The following is an 18,918-nucleotide window of genomic DNA, read 5'->3' as shown; positions in this document are numbered from 1 at the left end:
CTCTAGATTATATATGGTTTGTTTTATACTATTAAGCCTACAGTAAATGTTATTGTCTCATTGTTGGTTGCACCACTTAAACTATGTAAGTTTTAACAGGAGTGTGTACTAGTTTTACACCAGTAGGGGCCGACATGCTGCCTTGCTTCAGTAAGGACACGTCACTACACTGAAGCGGCAAGGTAAGGAACCAAATTTGATTGACAGACGAAGAACCAGTCAGAATCATGTGAGACTACTATTGACTGACGTTCAACCAATAAACAGTCGCCGTGGCGTAGTTTGGGGCGGGTCTAAGTCACGGTGAAGGTTGTGTGTGAATAGTGTATGAGTAACAGGAGCAGAGCGGGTGAGTCTTTCAGAACATCAAATATTAAAGCTTTAGGCTTATTTAGGAGCGATATTTTTATTTGAGGCTGTTGTCCTGCTGCCAGTCGTGAATGAGTCATTGATGCTTTCTAAATAAATCAGAAAAGGAGCGCTGGGTCAGGGTGTTAATTTTACAGCAGCTAGCTCGTTAGCCTCGCCAGCTAGCTGCTTACACACTTTTAACCTATGGAAGCAGCATCAACAGTAGCCGGCCTGATGCTGACGAGCTGAAAGATGCTGTCTAGTCTATCACAATACTTGCATTCAGTGTGAATGTGCACTAGATGCGTGTTAATGGCTAGTTAACAGATACTAGCTGCTGTTCATTTCCTTGCCCTGTGATGCTAGAAAGGTTGGTTTACTGTCAGTACTTGCAGGGCTCTGTGCCTTCAAAGTTAGCATTAATCAGAGTTCTTGGAGGAATGTTGTTTTCGCTTAGTACAATCATGCAAAATCTGAAGAAAGACGAGCATAAATCCTTGCAGAAGTTTTCCAATGTGGGTGCTTCCTGGTTCCTGACGCCACATCTTAGTGCGTGGCCTTATCTGGTTGGGCTGGACATGGAAGTTGACTCTTAACAGTTGGGAGACTGTGATTTTTTTTTCTTTTCCCCCTGAGTGTCTGTCTTGCTTAAAACGCGACATTGAATAAAGTATTGTCTTGTAATTATTATGAATAATTTATTTTTCTAAAACTGAAACGTATATTACGCAGTGTAGGGCTTATCTCCTCCTGTTTGTACCTCACAGTTTTTGTCTTCCTCTCATCAGGTAGTACGGTGAGCTGTCCCTAAACTCGCCAAAATGACCAAGCTGGGCTTCCTGCGTTTGTCCTATGAGAAACAGGACACACTGCTGAAGCTGCTCATCCTGTCCATGGCTGCTGTCCTCTGTGAGTCCACTCCTTCCTATAGACAATGCGTTGCCTTCCTAATGCTATATACACACTGAACGCATTGATCCATGTCCCTTTCCTTCCCTCTTCAGCCTTCTCCACCAGACTCTTTTCCGTCTTGAGGTTTGAAAGTGTCATCCACGAGTTCGATCCGTAAGTGCTTCTCCTGTCATGGCTATTCTCAAGCATTGTTAAAAGACTTGGCTCCCCAAAGCAATGCCTCACCTCTCGCCTTCATCTCACCTTCAGGTACTTCAACTACCGTACGACCCGCTTCCTGGCAGAAGAAGGATTTTATAAGTTCCACAACTGGTTTGATGACAGGGCATGGTATCCTCTCGGGAGGATCATTGGTGGCACCATTTATCCAGGTAGGAGTTAGGGAAAAATATTTAGAGAGCTGTACAAGACGTTGAGTGTGAGGATACAAGAAGGGAGATGTCAGTGTGCTTCATGTATACAGTCCGCCTTCATCGGCACTGATGCACCTCTTGTCTCGTCTCCCTCTGTTCTCTCTTTTAACAGGACTGATGATCACCTCTGCCGTCCTGTACCACGTCCTACACTTTTTTCACATCACCATTGACATCCGTAATGTCTGTGTCTTCCTGGCTCCGTTGTTCAGCTCCTTTACTGCCATAGTGACCTACCACTTCACTAAGGAACTGAAGGTAAAGCACATAATGATATAAAACAAATTCTATGTAAGGTTCTAAATTTTTAATAAAATGCAAACCTGTTTTTCTTCAAAGAGGCACTCACTTTACGCTTTAATGAATTTAAAAGACTTATAACAGTCAAATTAAATAGATTGCTTAAAAAGCTCTAAAAACACTGGATCCCACGCTTCTTCTTGGGTTTACTCAATAGTGTCTCTAGTTAGGCCCAACGCCATGTACATGCAAGGTTTCACACTATAAAAGTTGTTGGGCCCAGTGGCCAGTAGCTTGTGATGGGGGGGGGGGGCCAATGTTGTGGCCTGGCGTGTGTTGGCAGTCAGATGTCTTTTTTGATGGGGCCCAGTGCTGGCTTTAGATGGTGGGCTGTTGTGCTTTTTAACCATGACATGTTTATGACATGTGTTTCCAATTGAGTTGCCCCCCTGTAAGTGTAGTCTGTAAACAATGTTAAAAATTAAGCCTTGGATGATAAGCGAATCTCCCAAATCAATATTGTCATAATAGTTTAATGTTAATTTGATTCAGAATTTTGATTGAAAAGTGATTCTCCATTGAATGAATAGAACGGGTGCACAGTTTTTTGTCTTTTGCCCCAGTTGACTGCATGCCAAACCATTCACTGGTGTCCACGGTCCACTGAAATACAATAAGAAACTTAACTGCTTAATTAAACAGTTTGTTATTGTCAAACAGGCATTTAACTGAGGGGGAAGTTTTCAACAGGCTTCTGTTAGATATTTGTTGGGTCTTAAGCCCTGTCTGAGATGACCCTGATGACATCATCAGGGTGACTTTCAGTCTCAAAAATATTCCCTTCAGTGCCACAGAAAAAGGGATAGTACAACTGATTTGAGTCATTGACTGATTTAGAATGTTGTGCACAAATTTTAATATACCCCACTGCAACTAAATAATGTTTGTCTATGTAGGATGCAGGTGCTGGCCTCCTGGCTGCTGCCATGATTGCAGTGGTGCCTGGTTACATCTCTCGTTCTGTCGCCGGCTCCTATGATAACGAAGGTATACCCCTGATCTGCACAATGATGTTATTTAAAGAAAATATCACTAAATGGATTGTTAATGAAATCCCCCCTTGTCTTACTCAGGCATTGCCATCTTCTGCATGCTGCTGACCTATTACATGTGGATTAAGGCTGTCAAAACAGGCTCTGTGTACTGGTCATCCATATGTGCACTGGCCTACTTCTACATGGTAAGGAGATTGAAAAGAGTACATGTTTTTCTGAATTACTTGTGAGTTTAGAGGTCCTGATGAGGTGTTTTTTTGTGTATCTAGGTTTCCTCCTGGGGTGGCTATGTGTTCCTGATCAACCTTATCCCCCTCCATGTCCTGGTCCTGATGCTCACAGGACGATTCTCCCACCGCATCTACGTGGCTTACTGCACAGTTTACTGCCTGGGCACCATCCTCTCCATGCAGATCTCTTTTGTTGGTTTCCAGGTAAGGTGAAAAAGCACTGCTAACAGACTAATGGTCCAGAAAAGATTAAAGAAAAATAATGATGCATTCATTTTTGAAATTCTGTGTTTTGTTTTAAATAACAATTTGACCAATGCTTTTTCGGTGATTTTTCAGTTGTACACATTTAAGAAACAACCATTGATATAACCTCTGTTCACATGATTTTTCTCCTTTTTTTTTTAAGTAACTGCTTCAAAAGTAATTTTTCAAGCCAAAATCTTGTTGGTTTCAGCTTCTTAAATGTGAGGATTTGATGCTTTTCTTTGTCATTAAGTTTAGGCTCTGGGAAATGTGATAAATATTTTTTTATTTTTTTTATTTGATGATTTATAGACTAAGCGATTATTCCATCAATGTTGCAGCAGAATAAGTGAAAATGAAAATGATCCTTAGTTGTAGCCCTAGTCAAAATAAATCATGGCCGAAGGAGATACAACAGTAGGTGTCTTGTGTTAAACTCTGCTCTGCTACATTGTTCACCTCCCTTTCTCTTGTATCACAGCCGGTCCAGTCATCAGAGCACATGGCAGCATTTGGTGTGTTTGGCTTGTGCCAGATTCATGCCTTTGTTGACTACCTGCGCAGCAAGCTCAATGCTCAGCAGTTTGAGGTGCTGTTCAAGAGTGTCATCTCCCTGGTGGGCTTCGTCCTGCTGTCTGTGGGCACCGTCCTCATGCTGACTGGTAAGATGCACCAGTAGATATATCGAATGTCTCCTTCCCTATCTTCTCCTTTCCGTTTGTGAGGAACTGATTCGAAGTTCTCCTGCTTTGGACCATCAATTACCAAAAGTATATTTCCCTCAGGTAAAATCTCTCCATGGACTGGTCGTTTCTACTCTCTGCTGGACCCCTCTTATGCGAAGAACAACATTCCCATCATCGCCTCTGTCTCTGAGCATCAGCCCACAACCTGGTCCTCATACTACTTTGACCTTCAGCTGCTGGTCTTCATGTTCCCAGGCAAGTGCACACTCCGCAGAAACACACAGTAAAAAGAGGTTTATACTGTGATGAAGCACACAGCTCAGTGTGTCCTTGTTGAGATTGTGACTGACTGTTACCTTTCCTCTCCTCACAGTCGGTCTTTACTACTGTTTCAACAACCTTTCGGACGCCAGGATCTTCATCATCATGTATGGAGTCACCAGCATGTACTTCTCAGCTGTCATGGTATGTCCTGTATAGAGCTATATGTACATCTCAGATGTCTCTGAGGATTTAGTTTATCTGCTTGCTTTTGGGGTTTGTCACATTTCAACAGTGTCACCAGAAGAAGACACATTATTAAGACACAGCATTAAACATGACAGAAGTAAATGGAAAACATGAATTCATATTTGGAAAGTGAAACTTTGTACATCACATGGGTCAATGTATTGCTCATTTGTTGCCTCCTCAGGTTCGTCTGATGTTGGTTCTGGCTCCAGTCATGTGCATCCTGTCAGGCATTGGCGTGTCCCAGGTGCTCACCACTTACATGAAGAATTTGGATGTCAGCCGGCCAGACAAGAAGAGCAAGAAGCAGCAGGACTCTACCTACCCAATCAAAAATGAGGTAGGAAGTCAGAGAGACTGGTTCAGAGTGCTGTTGTAGCTGTTAAAGCTGTCATCTATGGTCTATTAACACTTTATGTGCATGGTTTGACATGAAGCATCATTGGATTAAAACTGATTAGACCTCTTGTACAGCAAGAGGCATGATGTACATTGTCCAGTATTTACGTATGGTTTCAGAGACGACAAACATATTCAGTGCCTCCTTTGTTTTAGTGCTGTCTACACTGGTAGAAATTTCCTCAAGCATTTTGGTATTTCAATTTCATGCTACATTTTAATTCTACTTCATTGTATTTCAAAGGAAAAAATTGTCCTTTTCAATGCCACACATTTTCAGATAAAGATTTTACAATTTAAAAAAGATTATGTATATGATAAGCTTTATAAGGAATGTTTAAAGTGGCTCTCACATTCTGCTTGCAGTGTCTAGATTGGCTCCTTGTCACCTCTTGCATGCTTTTTCATTGTTCCGCCAAAGAGGCTTTTGCCCTCTAAATGTCTAAGATGGTTTGATAAACTTTTACATAAGTTACCAAAGAGGCAACTTATTCGAAGTAGAATTTAGCCTATTATGTATAGTATTTGTTTATTTTTAAAAGCACCCTGATGGTCTAAATGACAGAGGGGTGAAACCTGGTGACATTCTGTGTTGTATATTGCTACCAGGTTGCCAGTGGGATGATTCTGGTCATGGCCTTCTTCCTCATTACATACACCTTCCATTCTACCTGGGTGACCAGCGAAGCCTACTCCTCTCCCTCAATTGTCTTATCGGCCCGTGGAGGTGATGGCAGCCGCATCATCTTCGACGACTTCAGAGAGGCCTACTACTGGCTCCGCCACAACACTCCTGAGGTCAGTCAAACCCAAAGAAATGCAGAATAAGTAAAATACTTCTTAAATATGGTTCTGAATGATCTGAAGACAGACTGTTGCTTCCATTCAGTTAAGTGAGATTTTATTTTGTGTTTCCAGGATGCCAAAGTCATGTCGTGGTGGGATTATGGCTATCAGATAACTGCCATGGCGAATCGAACCATTTTAGTGGACAACAACACGTGGAACAACACGCACATCTCCAGAGTTGGACAGGTGAGGTGGGGACCTTTGGGCCAGGATGATCATGTTGCTGAAGTGCTACTGTAATGACCAGGCTGTTGTTTGTTCTGTAGGCCATGGCATCCACAGAAGAGAGGGCCTATGAGATCATGAGGGAGCTGGATGTCAGTTATGTCCTGGTCATCTTTGGAGGCCTGACGGGCTATTCTTCAGATGGTACGTCCCATCTATCAGTAGAGGGAGTTTAGAAATTTTACAGACTAGGGGCCACCTCTGTAATTTATTTATCTTTGTCCTCATTACAGACATCAATAAGTTCCTGTGGATGGTCCGTATTGGGGGAAGCACAGACACAGGCAAGCACATCAAGGAGCATGACTACTACACCCCCACTGGAGAGTTCAGAGTGGACCGTGAGGGCTCACCTGTCCTGCTCAACTGCCTCATGTACAAGATGTGCTACTACCGCTTCGGCCAGGTCTACACAGAGGCCAGTAAGTGACAGCTTAGTGTGATCTGTATCCTCATGTATAATGTGTTTACTTCAACTTCCACCTTTTGTTCTGTATGTATTCTGATGATTTTATAATGTCCTTTCAGAGCGCCCACCTGGTTATGACCGAGTGAGGAACGCTGAGATTGGGAACAAAGACTTCGAGCTGGATGTGTTGGAGGAGGCCTACACAACAGAGCACTGGCTGGTTAGGATATACAAGGTAAAATGGTTAACTTCTTTACCTAGTTCCATTAGAAGTCATATCAGTCACAGGGTTGTTTGAAACCCAAAATGGTTTACTGGTGAGCTTGAGATCTTCAGAAACGTTTGGCATTCATTTGAAATCAGACTGGTGTAATGATAGAATAAGGTTGTCCATTTGACTTGTGAACTAAGTCTTGTGTTCAATATTTATTTTTTAGGTCAAAGATCTGGACAACCGGGGTCTTTCAAGGACATAAAACCTTCAGACAGCAGTGGAAAACAGCCTTTTAGCGCACAGCACTGAACACCTTCCCCTGTGGTCTGCAGATGAGTGTGGGGGGGAAAAAAAGAGTACTTTTTATACTTTTGTTTAGGGGAAGAAAATTGCATCGAAGAGATTTTTTTTTTTTTTGTGGATGATTTTCATTTTGTTTATTTTGTTATAATGAAATGTCTCATCTGGGATCAGAGGGAGCTGGTGTCAAAACGTCCAGTCTGATATCAGGAAGTTGAATTTTCCATGAAGCGGTCACAAGAAAACAGTGTTCATTTGAGAGCGCTTTGGATTTTTACAATGTGGTCAATTAAAGTGGGGTTAAATGTGAACAAATGGTGGTCTGTCTTTCTTTCCTCACAAAATACATACATTGACTAGGGGCTTGTTGTGCATCTCCACAAGGCACTTCAACTCACATTAAGTAAATTGTGAAGTGAAATGTATAAATAAAAACCATATAAATGTATAAAAACTGGACCAAGAACCTTCATAATGAAGGTAAAGTAGATTCCAGTTTATTTGATGTCATTTGATCCATTTGCGTCATGCTCACTGCACTTGTTACTCAGATTCAGTCACTGTATACCTAATATGAACTTTAATTATTCATGTGATGTTAGATCTTAGAAACTTAATGTGACTAGTGTCACATGTGCAGTATGTAGGTGGTATTAGAGCCTGACTGATATCTGTATCTGCCTGTATGTTGACCAATATAAAAACTTTGTTTACACAGAAAAACATCCTAGGGTGATTTAAAAGTACTTCATTTCCAACTAAGTTTAGTTTCAGTGCAGTTTGTCACAAGCATTAATCACAATTGAGGAATAACTGCAAAATAAAAAGCATGTGTACCAGCCAATATAGCCATATCAAAATCATGTAATGCCCCAACATCAGCCTCAGAGACTGCATATTGATAAAATTAAGTATGAAAGCATTAAGATATGGTAGTATTTATTTTTTTTTTATTGTAGTGCAATTGGCAATACATGTCAACTTAATATTAAAATGAGTGTTAGAGGAAAGTATATACATTCAGAACAGAAAAGAGTAACCAAACAAATTTAATCTCCCCTGCAAAAAAAAAAAAATGATAGAACACTTAAGTATTTTCTGTGATACATTTAGATTAGTAAAACCATTTTAAAAGTGACAAAAGTGTCCATTAGGTTTTTTTTTTTTAAAAATGCAAACAAACTCCTCCTCACAGTCTGGGCTGGTCTGGTAGATCTTCCATAAGAGCAGGATTTTTTCTACAGATGTAGGCATTGGGACTGTCATCCAGCTTCACCAGCTCAGCCAGAGACGACACGCAGGGATCATGGTCGAGGAGCATCGTGGGCAGGCGGGAGGATTTGCGCTCAATGCGGCAGGAACGGCGCACTGGTGTCAGAAACTTCAGATCTTTGATGTTGCTCTTTCTCCTGGATGCACTCCTGCTGACATCCTCTGCGATTGTCTTCTTGACACTAAACAAGGGATATTAATAAAAATTGTTACATAAATTACTTTGCAACTATTCAATTCATGATTTAGTAAAGAAATAATTTAATAATAAAACTGCATTTAAAAAAATTAATAAAAAAAAAAAATTGTACAGCATTTATCATTTGATGGACTCACCTTTGCAGGAATGGTGTGGTCTTCACACTGTACTTCACTACTGAGGCATCCTCCATCTCTGGTGTGGTCTCCATCACACACTCATCATCACTTTCTACATCCTCATCATCTGTCTCCACTCCCTGATCATCATTTTCTTCTACTTCATCCTTCACTTGCTCAACCTTTGGCTTTTCGCTGACATCCTCAGACATTTTATTCTTCAGCTCCTCTTTTTCACATTCATCCTTTGGCTTGCCATCCATCAGTTCAACATCATTGCACACATCGGTCACCTGTGAAAGTTCTAATGGAAACAAAAATGACAGGAGTGCTGGTGTGAACAGAAGTATCTCCATTCATTGCAATAACAAAAGGCAATTAGAATTATTATTCATCCTTAGACAATAAATAGAACATTAGGTGACAGCCACATTAAAAACTGATTTAACCAAAAATGTCAAACATGTGCTGGTTGCAGCCTTATTTTTTAAGTAAACCCTTACTGCAGTGAACTCAACAAAATGCACCACTCTACTCTAAAGAAAATCATAGTGGAAAGTAGGGGTGGTGAAGAAAATCGATTATTGATTAATCGCGATTATAATACTGACGATTATGATTAGATTATTACATTTCCAAAAATCGATTTAAAATATATGTATACAATTTTTTATTTTTTTTAAATAGTAATACAAACTGGAGTCCTCCTCTTACTGGCTTCCGCTACATGGTCCACAGTCTGGAGCCAAGATATGTTATTCCATCCCAGAGCTTTTTCACACTTAAAATCGATTCCAAATCTTTACAAGGAGACAAACCTTTCCGTGCAAGTGTCCCTCAACTCTGCTCACAGGGTAGCAATAACGTGTGATGCCTGGACATCCAGAGCTACAGTCTCATATGTGACCGTTACAGCTCATTATGATAGCCACACAAGTGAAAATATGTGTGAGTTTCTCAAAGCAATGGCAGACGAGTGGGGAATAGAGAAATACGCCCTGGTTCTCGTCACCAACAATGCTTCTAACATGAGTCCGGCTGCTGAGCTTGGCAACTTTCTTTTAACAGTGAAAGACTACATTTTAAAACAAATTAAAAAATAATAATTTTGATATTACAGTTACACTATACAATATTGAAGGTGCTGTGAGGTGTTACTCAAGAGAAGTAAAATAATTCAGCAGCTGACTGATGTTAAATGGAAGATCAATAATCGTTAATAATTGAAAATCGATTTGCAATCGAATCGAGACTTCAATAATCGGAATCGAATCGGGAAATTGGGCTGATTAACCACCCCTAGTGGACAGACATAACTGAACGTACCGTTGTTACAGCTTGAGGGAGTTGCCAGGGCTTCCAGAGCGTCACACAGATTCACAACAATCTGCCGAAATGAAAACAAAGAAGAGAACATGATCCATCACTGAGAAGGTAATATTTATTTTTAAAATGCCACAGAAGTCTGTTTCCTTACATCTTCAACTCCTTCCTGTGGGATAACAGGCAGATCTGCATCAGAGTTCTCAAGCAGGTCCAGGGTAGTGTTCATCATCACTGGGGTCTGGCTCTGTGTTGTCAGTTCTGCTCCCTGTGTATCTGCACAGAGAGCAGCAGCAGCAGCAGAGTCAGGCTTGTGTGCTTCCCTACTGGGTTCGGGTTCGGGTTCAGGTTTGCACTGTGCAGCTGGCTGACACTGTGGTTTGAGGTCAGCTGTAGGTTTTGCACAGACTTTGGTTTTTGGGGGTGCTACTGAGGTCGTGGCTGGATTCTTTAAAGTTTTGCCCTTGGAAGCTAGCCAGTCAGCCAGTTTTGCTCTGCAGGGGAAACACAAAAAAACACATTTAAACATTTCTGATGCACAGTAACATCTAGGCAAACATCAAGCATGTATGTATTAAAAGCACACAAGGGAAGCACACAAATGTTACCTTCTTTCCTCAGCACTCTCCATGGTAAATCTATACTGGCTGACGGTGCTTGTGACAGGAGGTTTGCTGACATTCTTGTCTGTCAATGGGATCTTTGGCTTTGAGTTCTGGGTCCCACTTCTCTTAGTGAAAGCCACATTAGCGTTTCTGGTGCTAGTACTGGTGAGTGTTGCAGGGACGGTTCTGGCAGGAGGGCGGGCAGAGTAAAATCCAGCAGGAGGATGGCTAGCGATAGTGGGCTTGGGCATCTGAGCAGGTCTATCCAACACCGACTTGGACCTCGTCTGTGTGGGTTTTTGTGTGCCATGGCCAGGAATGTCAGTAACAGAGTTTGACCTAATTTTTGTCACATGCCCAACCCTTTGGCTCTCTGTTTTTGGAGCTGATGGTTTCGGATCTGCCCCACCCAGAGTGGCACTTGACTTCCAAATGGATCCAATCTTTGACTGCACAATCTTGCCTTTGTACATGCCGGGGGCAGATTTAACCAATGGCACTGCAGCTGGTGGCTTCGGAGCTTCTGCAGCTATTTTCTTGACTTTCACAGCCTTTTCTGTGAGGAAGCACCGGCTATGCGTTTGTCGTTGTTGGACACCTGTAGAAACAGCTCCTTTCCCATCTCTCTGCACAACCTTTTTCAGAGCCTCACCAGATGTAACCCTTGTTTCTGCCTTTTTGGCCTTGGCCTTAAGGGGACCATTTTTTCCCATGGTTTCTTCTTTTTCATTGCCTTTCAGTTGTAAGGGAACAGTGGCCGTTTTACCACTTTTGATAAAGGACTTGCTCCCATGCGATGGCTGAGCATTTTCCTTGTTTCCCTAGTACAATTACAACAAAATGACAATTAGGTGGGCTGAATTTGGGATTACAATGAGTTCTGAGTAAAAAATAGTTGCATGTCAACAGAACAGGACACGTACTTCACTTGATAATGTTAACTTACTTTGTTGTGGTGCCGTCTTGAGACTGCAACGTCCATTCTGAAGCCTCAACGAGGTACAATCTGGTTTCTGGAAGTCGAACAAATGACTGCAGTGAATAACTTATGTCAGTAGTCTTTCGTGCTAAATTTAAATATATTAAAGCAGTTGGACACGTTATGTTGTTGAAAAACAAGCAGACATTCATATTAACACGCGTTGTCTTAAATTGATTGGTCGGGCGTAACAAACGTTAGCTGACATTAGGGATAACAACGAATAAACGTTAGTGTTAGCGCGACGTTACACGTCAGCTGTATATAATGGGCATTATTTCGGTTAAAGTACGCTGACCCATTTTAGATAAAGTCACAAATAAACCACAACTTACCGTACTGCTGTAATTTGTTGCTCAAGACGAGGAGAGTGAACCTGCAACAACTCTGAAGCAAAACGCGTCTGTGTCCCCTGCCTCTCTGCGGAAAATGCCAACCGATTTGACTTGGCGCTGCTACGCTGCAATTGGTCCTGCTACTCTCGCGAGAAAATAAATCAACCAATGGGGTGTTTCAAAACTGAGAGCGAGAAATAAAGGCGACGAGCTGCATTCTGCGCTCCCTCTCGTGTCACCCTCTTCTGTTTGAATGTTTGAACCCAAATAGGATTCCTCTTCTACCGGCCCATGCACAGAGCCACACGCCCACCACAGCCCTGACAGCCACTGTAAAAAAACAAAACATGTCAACAGTGGTTAATTCTGAGGTTACAGTTACTGACATTAAATATTACATAATTATGTGAGGTTGATATCAAGCAGCTATGACTGTACAAATTATTGTTGTACACCTGGGTTCTATCTGTCAGTCATCATCTCCCCAGTGATACATCTGGAACATAAAATCCAAATGCATGCGTTTCAGTGATTATGATAATGATGACAACAACAATACGCGCGATAATGAACGACGTTGTGTGTCATTTTTTACTTTTTAACTTCACAATACGCATAGCAATACGTTTTCAATAAATCGCATTCAACCTCTGGGGCCCAGAGTCTGGGCTTTGAACAGTGCGCAAAGGATTATGGGGGGGAAAAGCAAAGCGCGCGGTTTGATGCCTGTTGATGCACGTTTTACAATGCATCAAGCTCAACACAATCTTACCAACAAGCAAGCCTTCAAAATAAAATCAGCATTACAGTTGTTTTTATCGTGGACATTTAGAAACAACTGTACTGAGAATGACTGTGTAGTTGATTGTTATGTGGTCACGTTATCGTATATGTTTATGATATTTGACAATATAACTTAACATGGCATGGTTGACACAAGGACATTTTGTGGGCTTTTGAGTGCGATTAATAAAGTGGGACATTTTGAACGTATATTATTTTGAAAAAACACGTGGGTCTTAAACGAAATATTTTATTTTGAAGGCAAAAATCGGAAGTTATCAAGTTATCCAAATGGACTTGACTGCTAACTAGCGTTAGCAACACAGTTCACTGTCCTCGAAAGAATTTCTCAGCAGAATAAGTTTATGCTACAAACTTAGAATGCAAAATCGCTGCGCCGTGCCGAACTGTACAAGTGGCAAATTCGAGCCACAGCCACTCTTCAGGTTTCCGTATGACCAAGAAAGGTAACTGATGCTAACACTGATGCTAAAGCGGACAGGAAGCTCCCTGCTACACAGAACAGTTTGTTTCTTATTTGTAGAACAAGGCGTGCATTTTAAAGCAAGGGTAACTTGGCTGAACGGTCGAGCCTTTGCTTCTGCAATATTTAATGTCTGAATTCCGCCTTTATTAAACATGTTGGGAAATGTAAATGGGTATTTACCCTAACACACGAACTTAATTCAAAAGTTTGACAGATTGACGCGCCCTTGCTTTCTGCTTAACGTGATCTCTGCTTCCATCCTCAGACTTTTGAGAGATTGTTCATGTGATTTTGGCAAAGCTGGGTGAAAAGATAAATGCATCATCTTGAATAGACCTTTTGCACCATAGACATTCCTGCATGGCACAAGGGGACACGCACCGGTGTAAATTCAAAACATAAGAACGACTGCATTAACGTAGATGATCACTGGGCACTTGATGGAACTCAGCCATCATTAACGAATTACATTTAACCTGTGTTTTTTTTCCTGAGAATTCAAAATGCCCTTTGTGTAGAATATATTGGGTAACTAGCACAGACCCTTTATCAAAACGTTCATTGGCTATGTTACTGATTAAGTGAATTAACTAGTTGATATACCAGCTTTACTGCTGCACCTGTATTCATACGCAGACTATTCATTGTGTTTTGGGAGACATGCATTTGTAATTCAAACAAAAGAGAGTGACTTTAATTCTAACATGTTAGAACTGCTGTGCTGCATTAAAGATTAAAACTTGTGCAACTGTCTGCTAGAGGTGTGGTTTGCACCTGATCATGATATCTATACCTATCAGTTGATATTTCATAGGATTGTTTTCTACATGTAATGTATTGTTTTGATTTATTTGTTCACGATTAGATTCTCAGTCATGTTACAATAATTTCGGACTTGAAATTTGTGCAGCATGTTATGACAGGTTGTTCAAGTCACAGAGCACCAAACCGTGACTGAACCTCGAGGCCATATTTTCTGTTGACATTTAAACTTGTTTTTCTTTTTGATTTCAACGTCTCCTCTCAGGTCTAAGAAGTGGGTCGAGAAATGCCAGAGGCAGGACCTTGCAGACAAATCACCAGACCAGTTGTTCAAATACTACAGACTGTGTGGGAAACATTTCGAAACGTCTTCAATTCTTCGTGTAAGTGTGTTTTCGAGTTGCACGTGTGTTTTTTGAAACTGCAGAAGAAGGCGTGACCCAGAGTTCAGTAACTGACAATCTTCAAGTAAAATGTACAACACACTGAATTCAAGCCAGTTTGTAGTGTAATGTAGAGGGAATATGTAGGTTTAAAACAGATTCAACATTTGTAGTTTTTGATTCAGTCTGAACATGCTCTGACTCTGTTTCAGGATGCTCAGAGCACAGTGTTGAAGGATGATGCTGTACCAACTATCTTTGATGTTCCCAGCCAACCTCAAAATGGGCAGGTGAAGCGTGGTAAAGAGGCGGTGGGTATAAAATGATCTTAAAATTTAAAAAAATAATAATGGGATAATAATTGGAATAATTTGTTGTTGTTTTTAGGTAATCACCTTTTTATTCCATCTGTTTATTTTTGTAGACCAAAGATGATAAAATGGAGAGTAAGGGCAGAAAGAGTAAGTACATTAACACACACAAATTCACTACGTGTCAATGACTCTCCCACCAAAATGTGATTTTTATCTTGTCACTTTTTCCCTTTTAGAAATCAAAAAGTCTCAAGCAGAGACCGCTACGGAAGACGTCCAGGCACCCCCAGAGGAAGATGGGGTCAAAGAGTATCTCAAGTCATTATTTGAGGTCCTTGCGCTGTTGGGAGAGCAAAACATTCCCCCGACAGGACCCAGTGAGAATAAACAGGATGGTCTTGGGTCCAGCAGCTTTCAGGCATTGTTAGAATACCGCATGAATAGTGGAGATGAAGTCCTTAAGTCGAAGTTCGATGAGAATAAGGAGTGCTGCTCCTCAGCTCAGCTCAATCAGATGATTGAGGTGTTTGAGAAATGCATCCACAGTAAGCTGGTGGAGGAAGTCAAACAAAATGGCTTTTTCTCATTACTTACTGATGATTTGGTGCAGATCTCAGGAGAGTGGTACCTCCCCGTCTTTCTCCGTTATGTGGACCAGGCTAACTGCCAGCAGGAGAGGTTCTTTGGATTGTTGTCCTTCGAAGGAGACGGAGAGACCTTAGCAGAGAAACTGCTGTCTGAACTGACTGACAAATGGGGCTTGGATATGGAACAGTGTAGAGGTCAAGCCCATTCGTGCTCTGGGATACATCTTGGTAAAATAAAAACATTTGCTGCCAAACTGATGGAGAAGTACCCCATGGCAGTGCTTGCATTAAGATCTACTTATACATTGAACGTGTCACTGGCAAACAGCATGGCTTTGTCAGGGGTTCAGCTTGTCATGTCAACCTTGAAAAAGATTCAGTTGTTCTTCAGTCAGTCGTCTGTACTGCAGTTGGAGTTGGAGCATGCCATTTCCGTTTTCTATGCAGACAAAGAGGAGAAAGCCAAGGAACTGAAAACGATCTGTCAAACCAACTGGATCAGACGGCATGATGCGTTCGAGGTCGCAATGGAAATCCTAGAGGCATTGCTACTCTGTGTGGACAGCGTACATGACAACGAGGACATGAGGTGGAATGATCAAGTCACACACAACGCTTTAGAGATTTCTAAAGCACTGGCTGATTTTGAGTTTGTCATGGCGCTGGTTGTCCTGAAAAACATTACGACACTGACACGAGCATTTGGAGAGAATGTGCAAGGGAAAGCAGCTGATGCCTACTTTGCCGCAACCAGTTTGAAAGCTGTGTTGCACTCCCTGAAGGAAGTGTCGGACAACATTGACGTGTACAATGAGTTCTGGAACGATGAGGCCATTAACCTAGCCACAGCTATGGAGATCCCTGTGACGGTTCCCCGAGCATTCTTGAGAAAGCATCAGTCAGAACCAGGAGCCATTCAACCAGAGAGTTACTACAAGGAGCACCTGTCTGTTCCCGTGGTGAACCATGTCATCAAAGAACTGAATGAACTCTTCAGCGAGGACCACCTGAAGGCTCTGAGATGTCTGTCACTGATCCCTGCTGTCATAGAGCAGCACAAGTCTACTGAACCCGAGGAAGAGAGCATCCAAGTGTATAAAAACGACATCCCTAATGCAGGAACCCTGTCTGCCGAGCTGCACTGTTGGTGGGTTAAATATAGCAAAAAGGGCAAAGGTGAAACATTTCCCTCCAATCTCCAAGAAACCCTGCAGCTGGCCGACGTGAAGTTCTTCCCAAACATGCTCGCGGTTCTGAGACTGATCGGCATCCTGCCCACCTTGGCTCTGGAGGACAGCTCTGATGTGGCGTACAAGCGCTTCCAGATGTACATGGAGAACACGCCTGAGAGATTCAAATCAAAAAGTCTCGCTCTTTTGAACGTTAACTATGATGTTGGCTATGATCTGGATGCAGTAGTGGAGGTCTACATGAAGACATACCCTGACAGGGCGGAGGCGTCATAGTCAGTTATGAGATGGTAGCTAAGCTTACAGACAGACGATCCACAGCTTTGTCAATGAGTCATGCAGACTGAGTTATCTTGAAGAGATAAACATCCTCTTCTTTGTTTTATTTTTTACTATATAGCGTTCATATGGAAGTAGCTTCTTTTACGCTTTTTAAAAAAATTAAAAGAATGTGAATGAAGCATAAACTGTACTGCAAAGTAACATTATTTGAGTAATAAATACCAGACATTAATTTTGTTTTTGCTGTTGTTCTTAGGTGTTCTTGGTGTCTTCATGTTGTGTTTTGGGTAAAGTATTGACTGCTTTAAATTTCCCAGGTTGGAAATGAGTCCTGATGCCTCGTATCAAAGACCATTCATTATCTACTTTGTTGAAAAGAAGTTGCAAATTGTTTTGTTTTATGAGTGTGAGTTAGTTATGTGAGCTACATATTACTGTCATCCAATGTTGTGCTGACATTTAAAAATTGAAGAAGGGGGACTAAGCTATAATTCCTTCCTGAGTAAGTTAATAAAAAAGTTGGTGTCTTGGTTTCAATACATCTCTGTGGTCATCATTCTACTCTATCTGTTTTGAAACATGGTCTACTGCAAAACTCAAAATGCTGATGCTGTGATGCACAACATGGATTTTTTTTCAGCCGATACCAATAACTGACATTTACCAGCCAGTGCCAGTAAAATAATGGATAATTTCACATTTTTGAATATTAATATCAAGGCTAAGATGTATTGAGCAAAAGAGGGCTGATTTCAATATACAATAGCTTTAAAAACATGAGACTATTTCTTTGATAAGACAATGAAATCTCTTTTTACCTGCCCTGTTTATTAGCTATAATTTGATTGCTGACAATTTTTAATTTAGAAATGTATATTTGTATTTCTGTCTGGATTTAAGCAGATTTTATTTTTCTTCCAAATGAGATTTAGAACCATGACTGGTGCAAAGTAAATATGACGGGCAATAAGCATCTCTGGGCTGTGCCTAAAATATCTGTGTTAGAGATGTGCCGTGACAATTAAATACTGAGTTCTATTTGAGTTTTTTTCTGTTACATTGTGAGTGGGAGATCATGACAAATAAGTGTGAATAAGGCTCACAATTGTTGGGTAGAATGAAGATGACTATCCATCTTGCATGTAAGGTATTATGTCTGTATTACGGAGTTAATGTTTATGACTAAAAAGCTGAGTCGATGTCTGCTCAGAAACACAAACTTCAGTACAGTGTTTGGTATCAGTGAAATGTGATATTCTTATGTTAAGTCTAGAAATAATCTGCAGTGGACAATATTAAGATTACTTTTATGAACATGCCTCCAAGATCAAAGTTACATTTTTGTAGTTGAATGGTTTCTGGTCTCCGTCCCTTTTCTTTAGGATGTTTGTCTCCAGTTGAAAGATTTTTTGAATTGCGTTAACCTTCTATGTGTCAGAGGGGAGCCGTGATCAGCTGTTATATCATCCATCTAATGAATAACTCAATACATGTGCCTAATAGGCCTTGTAGGTTTTACAAATAATTTTCTAGAATTTGGGTTCCTTAGCTTACTTTTTATACAATAAAGCTATCAAATTATTAACCTGATTGATTGTTGCCTGAATTTCCACTGTATACATTTTTAATGATCATAACAAGAAAAGCACAGCTGTGATCAATAACACAGATGATGCTATTTATCATTCATCATGTGTTCCAGTTCCACGGCTCGGAACAACAACGCTTTAGGCCATCTCCTGTATGTTCTCCATTTGTCATTGTAAGAGGGTGAAATTATTTATGTAGCACATGTTTATATAAAGACATTTCTCCTCTAAAAACCTTTATATCTGAAATATTCTAATTAGAAAAAGACATCTTTGAGTATACACTTATTCCTCACTGGATGTTTCGAACAGTGTACTCATTGTTCTTTTCTGCAAAGGCACATGGTAGCATATATATCATTTAACAGATTGCACAAAATACAAAAAATACATATACAATGCAAAGATACAGTAGTGCCAGGTGATGATAGGTGATAGGTATGTGCATGCAGGGTTGATATAAACATGTGAGGTCAACAGTGAGAACAACATGAATCAAATCTGATTTTACAAAGTGTGAAGAGGAAGCAGCTAATCCAAATCAGAGAGTATCAAGTCAAAACAAGAGCAAAACTGCAGCTGAAGCTATCAAAGTAAGTGTGAAAGCCTTGTCCTGTAAGGCTTCTGTGTGAGGTTAGATATGGTATTAGAAATTAATTCTGATCATGAC

At 40.9% G+C, this 18,918-nt stretch overlaps 3 protein-coding genes across 4 annotated transcripts; 2 read left to right on the top strand and 1 right to left on the bottom strand.

Annotated features, from left to right (window-relative positions):
- The first annotated feature begins 280 nt into the window (after positions 1 to 280).
- On the top strand, positions 281 to 7,354 carry stt3a (STT3 oligosaccharyltransferase complex catalytic subunit A). 2 transcript variants are annotated; one of them, XM_030437967.1, is made up of 18 exons: positions 281 to 349; positions 1,140 to 1,260; positions 1,356 to 1,416; positions 1,513 to 1,634; positions 1,789 to 1,934; positions 2,873 to 2,963; positions 3,050 to 3,156; positions 3,241 to 3,405; positions 3,929 to 4,109; positions 4,233 to 4,388; positions 4,507 to 4,598; positions 4,828 to 4,983; positions 5,652 to 5,840; positions 5,961 to 6,077; positions 6,158 to 6,260; positions 6,350 to 6,538; positions 6,645 to 6,760; positions 6,963 to 7,001. In XM_030437967.1, the coding sequence occupies exons 2-18, from the start codon at positions 1,173 to 1,175 to the stop codon at positions 6,999 to 7,001; spliced, it is 2,118 nt and encodes a 705-aa protein (XP_030293827.1). In that variant the 5' UTR covers positions 281 to 349; positions 1,140 to 1,172. The 2 variants fall into 2 exon arrangements, with proteins under 2 accessions (XP_030293827.1, XP_030293826.1); XM_030437966.1 differs by lacking the exon at positions 281 to 349 and having other exon boundaries at positions 1,173 to 1,260; positions 6,963 to 7,354.
- Positions 7,355 to 7,972: 618 nt separating this feature from the next.
- LOC115594140 (cytoskeleton-associated protein 2) lies at positions 7,973 to 12,029 on the bottom strand. Its single transcript, XM_030437968.1, has 7 exons — positions 11,872 to 12,029; positions 11,504 to 11,570; positions 10,561 to 11,378; positions 10,107 to 10,446; positions 9,956 to 10,016; positions 8,648 to 8,933; positions 7,973 to 8,493 (listed from the first exon to the last, which is right to left on the bottom strand). The coding sequence occupies exons 2-7, from the start codon at positions 11,537 to 11,539 to the stop codon at positions 8,229 to 8,231; spliced, it is 1,806 nt and encodes a 601-aa protein (XP_030293828.1). The 5' UTR covers positions 11,540 to 11,570; positions 11,872 to 12,029; the 3' UTR covers positions 7,973 to 8,228.
- A 900-nt stretch (positions 12,030 to 12,929) lies between these two features.
- Positions 12,930 to 17,198, top strand: thap12a (THAP domain containing 12a). The gene is made up of 5 exons (XM_030437965.1): positions 12,930 to 13,121; positions 14,169 to 14,286; positions 14,499 to 14,597; positions 14,711 to 14,747; positions 14,837 to 17,198. Exons 1-5 carry the CDS (start codon positions 13,036 to 13,038, stop codon positions 16,651 to 16,653), a joined length of 2,157 nt encoding a protein of 718 aa, XP_030293825.1. The 5' UTR covers positions 12,930 to 13,035; the 3' UTR covers positions 16,654 to 17,198.
- The last annotated feature ends 1,720 nt before the right edge of the window (positions 17,199 to 18,918 follow it).

Source organism: Sparus aurata, chromosome 13 (genome assembly GCF_900880675.1).
Source record: "Sparus aurata chromosome 13, fSpaAur1.1, whole genome shotgun sequence".
Classification (NCBI taxonomy): domain Eukaryota; kingdom Metazoa; phylum Chordata; class Actinopteri; order Spariformes; family Sparidae; genus Sparus; species Sparus aurata.
Note: the sequence above shows the minus strand (reverse complement) of the source record. Positions and strands in the feature narration are given on the sequence as shown.

What these genes read in the sequence shown, in the direction of transcription:
- stt3a (XM_030437966.1), top strand. Translation starts at nt 1,173, where the DNA reads ATGACCAAGCTGGGCTTCCTGCGTTTGTCCTATGAGAAACAGGACACA. An exon ending in CCTACCCAATCAAAAATGAG is followed by an intron (nt 4,984 to 5,651) that starts GTAGGAAGTCAG and finishes TATTGCTACCAG; the next exon opens with GTTGCCAGTGGGATGATTCT. An exon ending in TCCGCCACAACACTCCTGAG is followed by an intron (nt 5,841 to 5,960) that starts GTCAGTCAAACC and finishes TTGTGTTTCCAG; the next exon opens with GATGCCAAAGTCATGTCGTG.
- thap12a (XM_030437965.1), top strand. Translation starts at nt 13,036, where the DNA reads ATGCAAAATCGCTGCGCCGTGCCGAACTGTACAAGTGGCAAATTCGAG. An exon ending in TTTCCGTATGACCAAGAAAG is followed by an intron (nt 13,122 to 14,168) that starts GTAACTGATGCT and finishes GTCTCCTCTCAG; the next exon opens with GTCTAAGAAGTGGGTCGAGA. An exon ending in GGAGAGTAAGGGCAGAAAGA is followed by an intron (nt 14,748 to 14,836) that starts GTAAGTACATTA and finishes TTTCCCTTTTAG; the next exon opens with AAATCAAAAAGTCTCAAGCA.
- LOC115594140 (XM_030437968.1), bottom strand. Translation starts at nt 11,539, where the DNA reads ATGGACGTTGCAGTCTCAAGACGGCACCACAACAAA. An exon ending in CAAGACGGCACCACAACAAA is followed by an intron (nt 11,379 to 11,503) that starts GTAAGTTAACAT and finishes TAATTGTACTAG; the next exon opens with GGAAACAAGGAAAATGCTCA. An exon ending in TCCCTCAAGCTGTAACAACG is followed by an intron (nt 8,934 to 9,955) that starts GTACGTTCAGTT and finishes TGTTTCCATTAG; the next exon opens with AACTTTCACAGGTGACCGAT.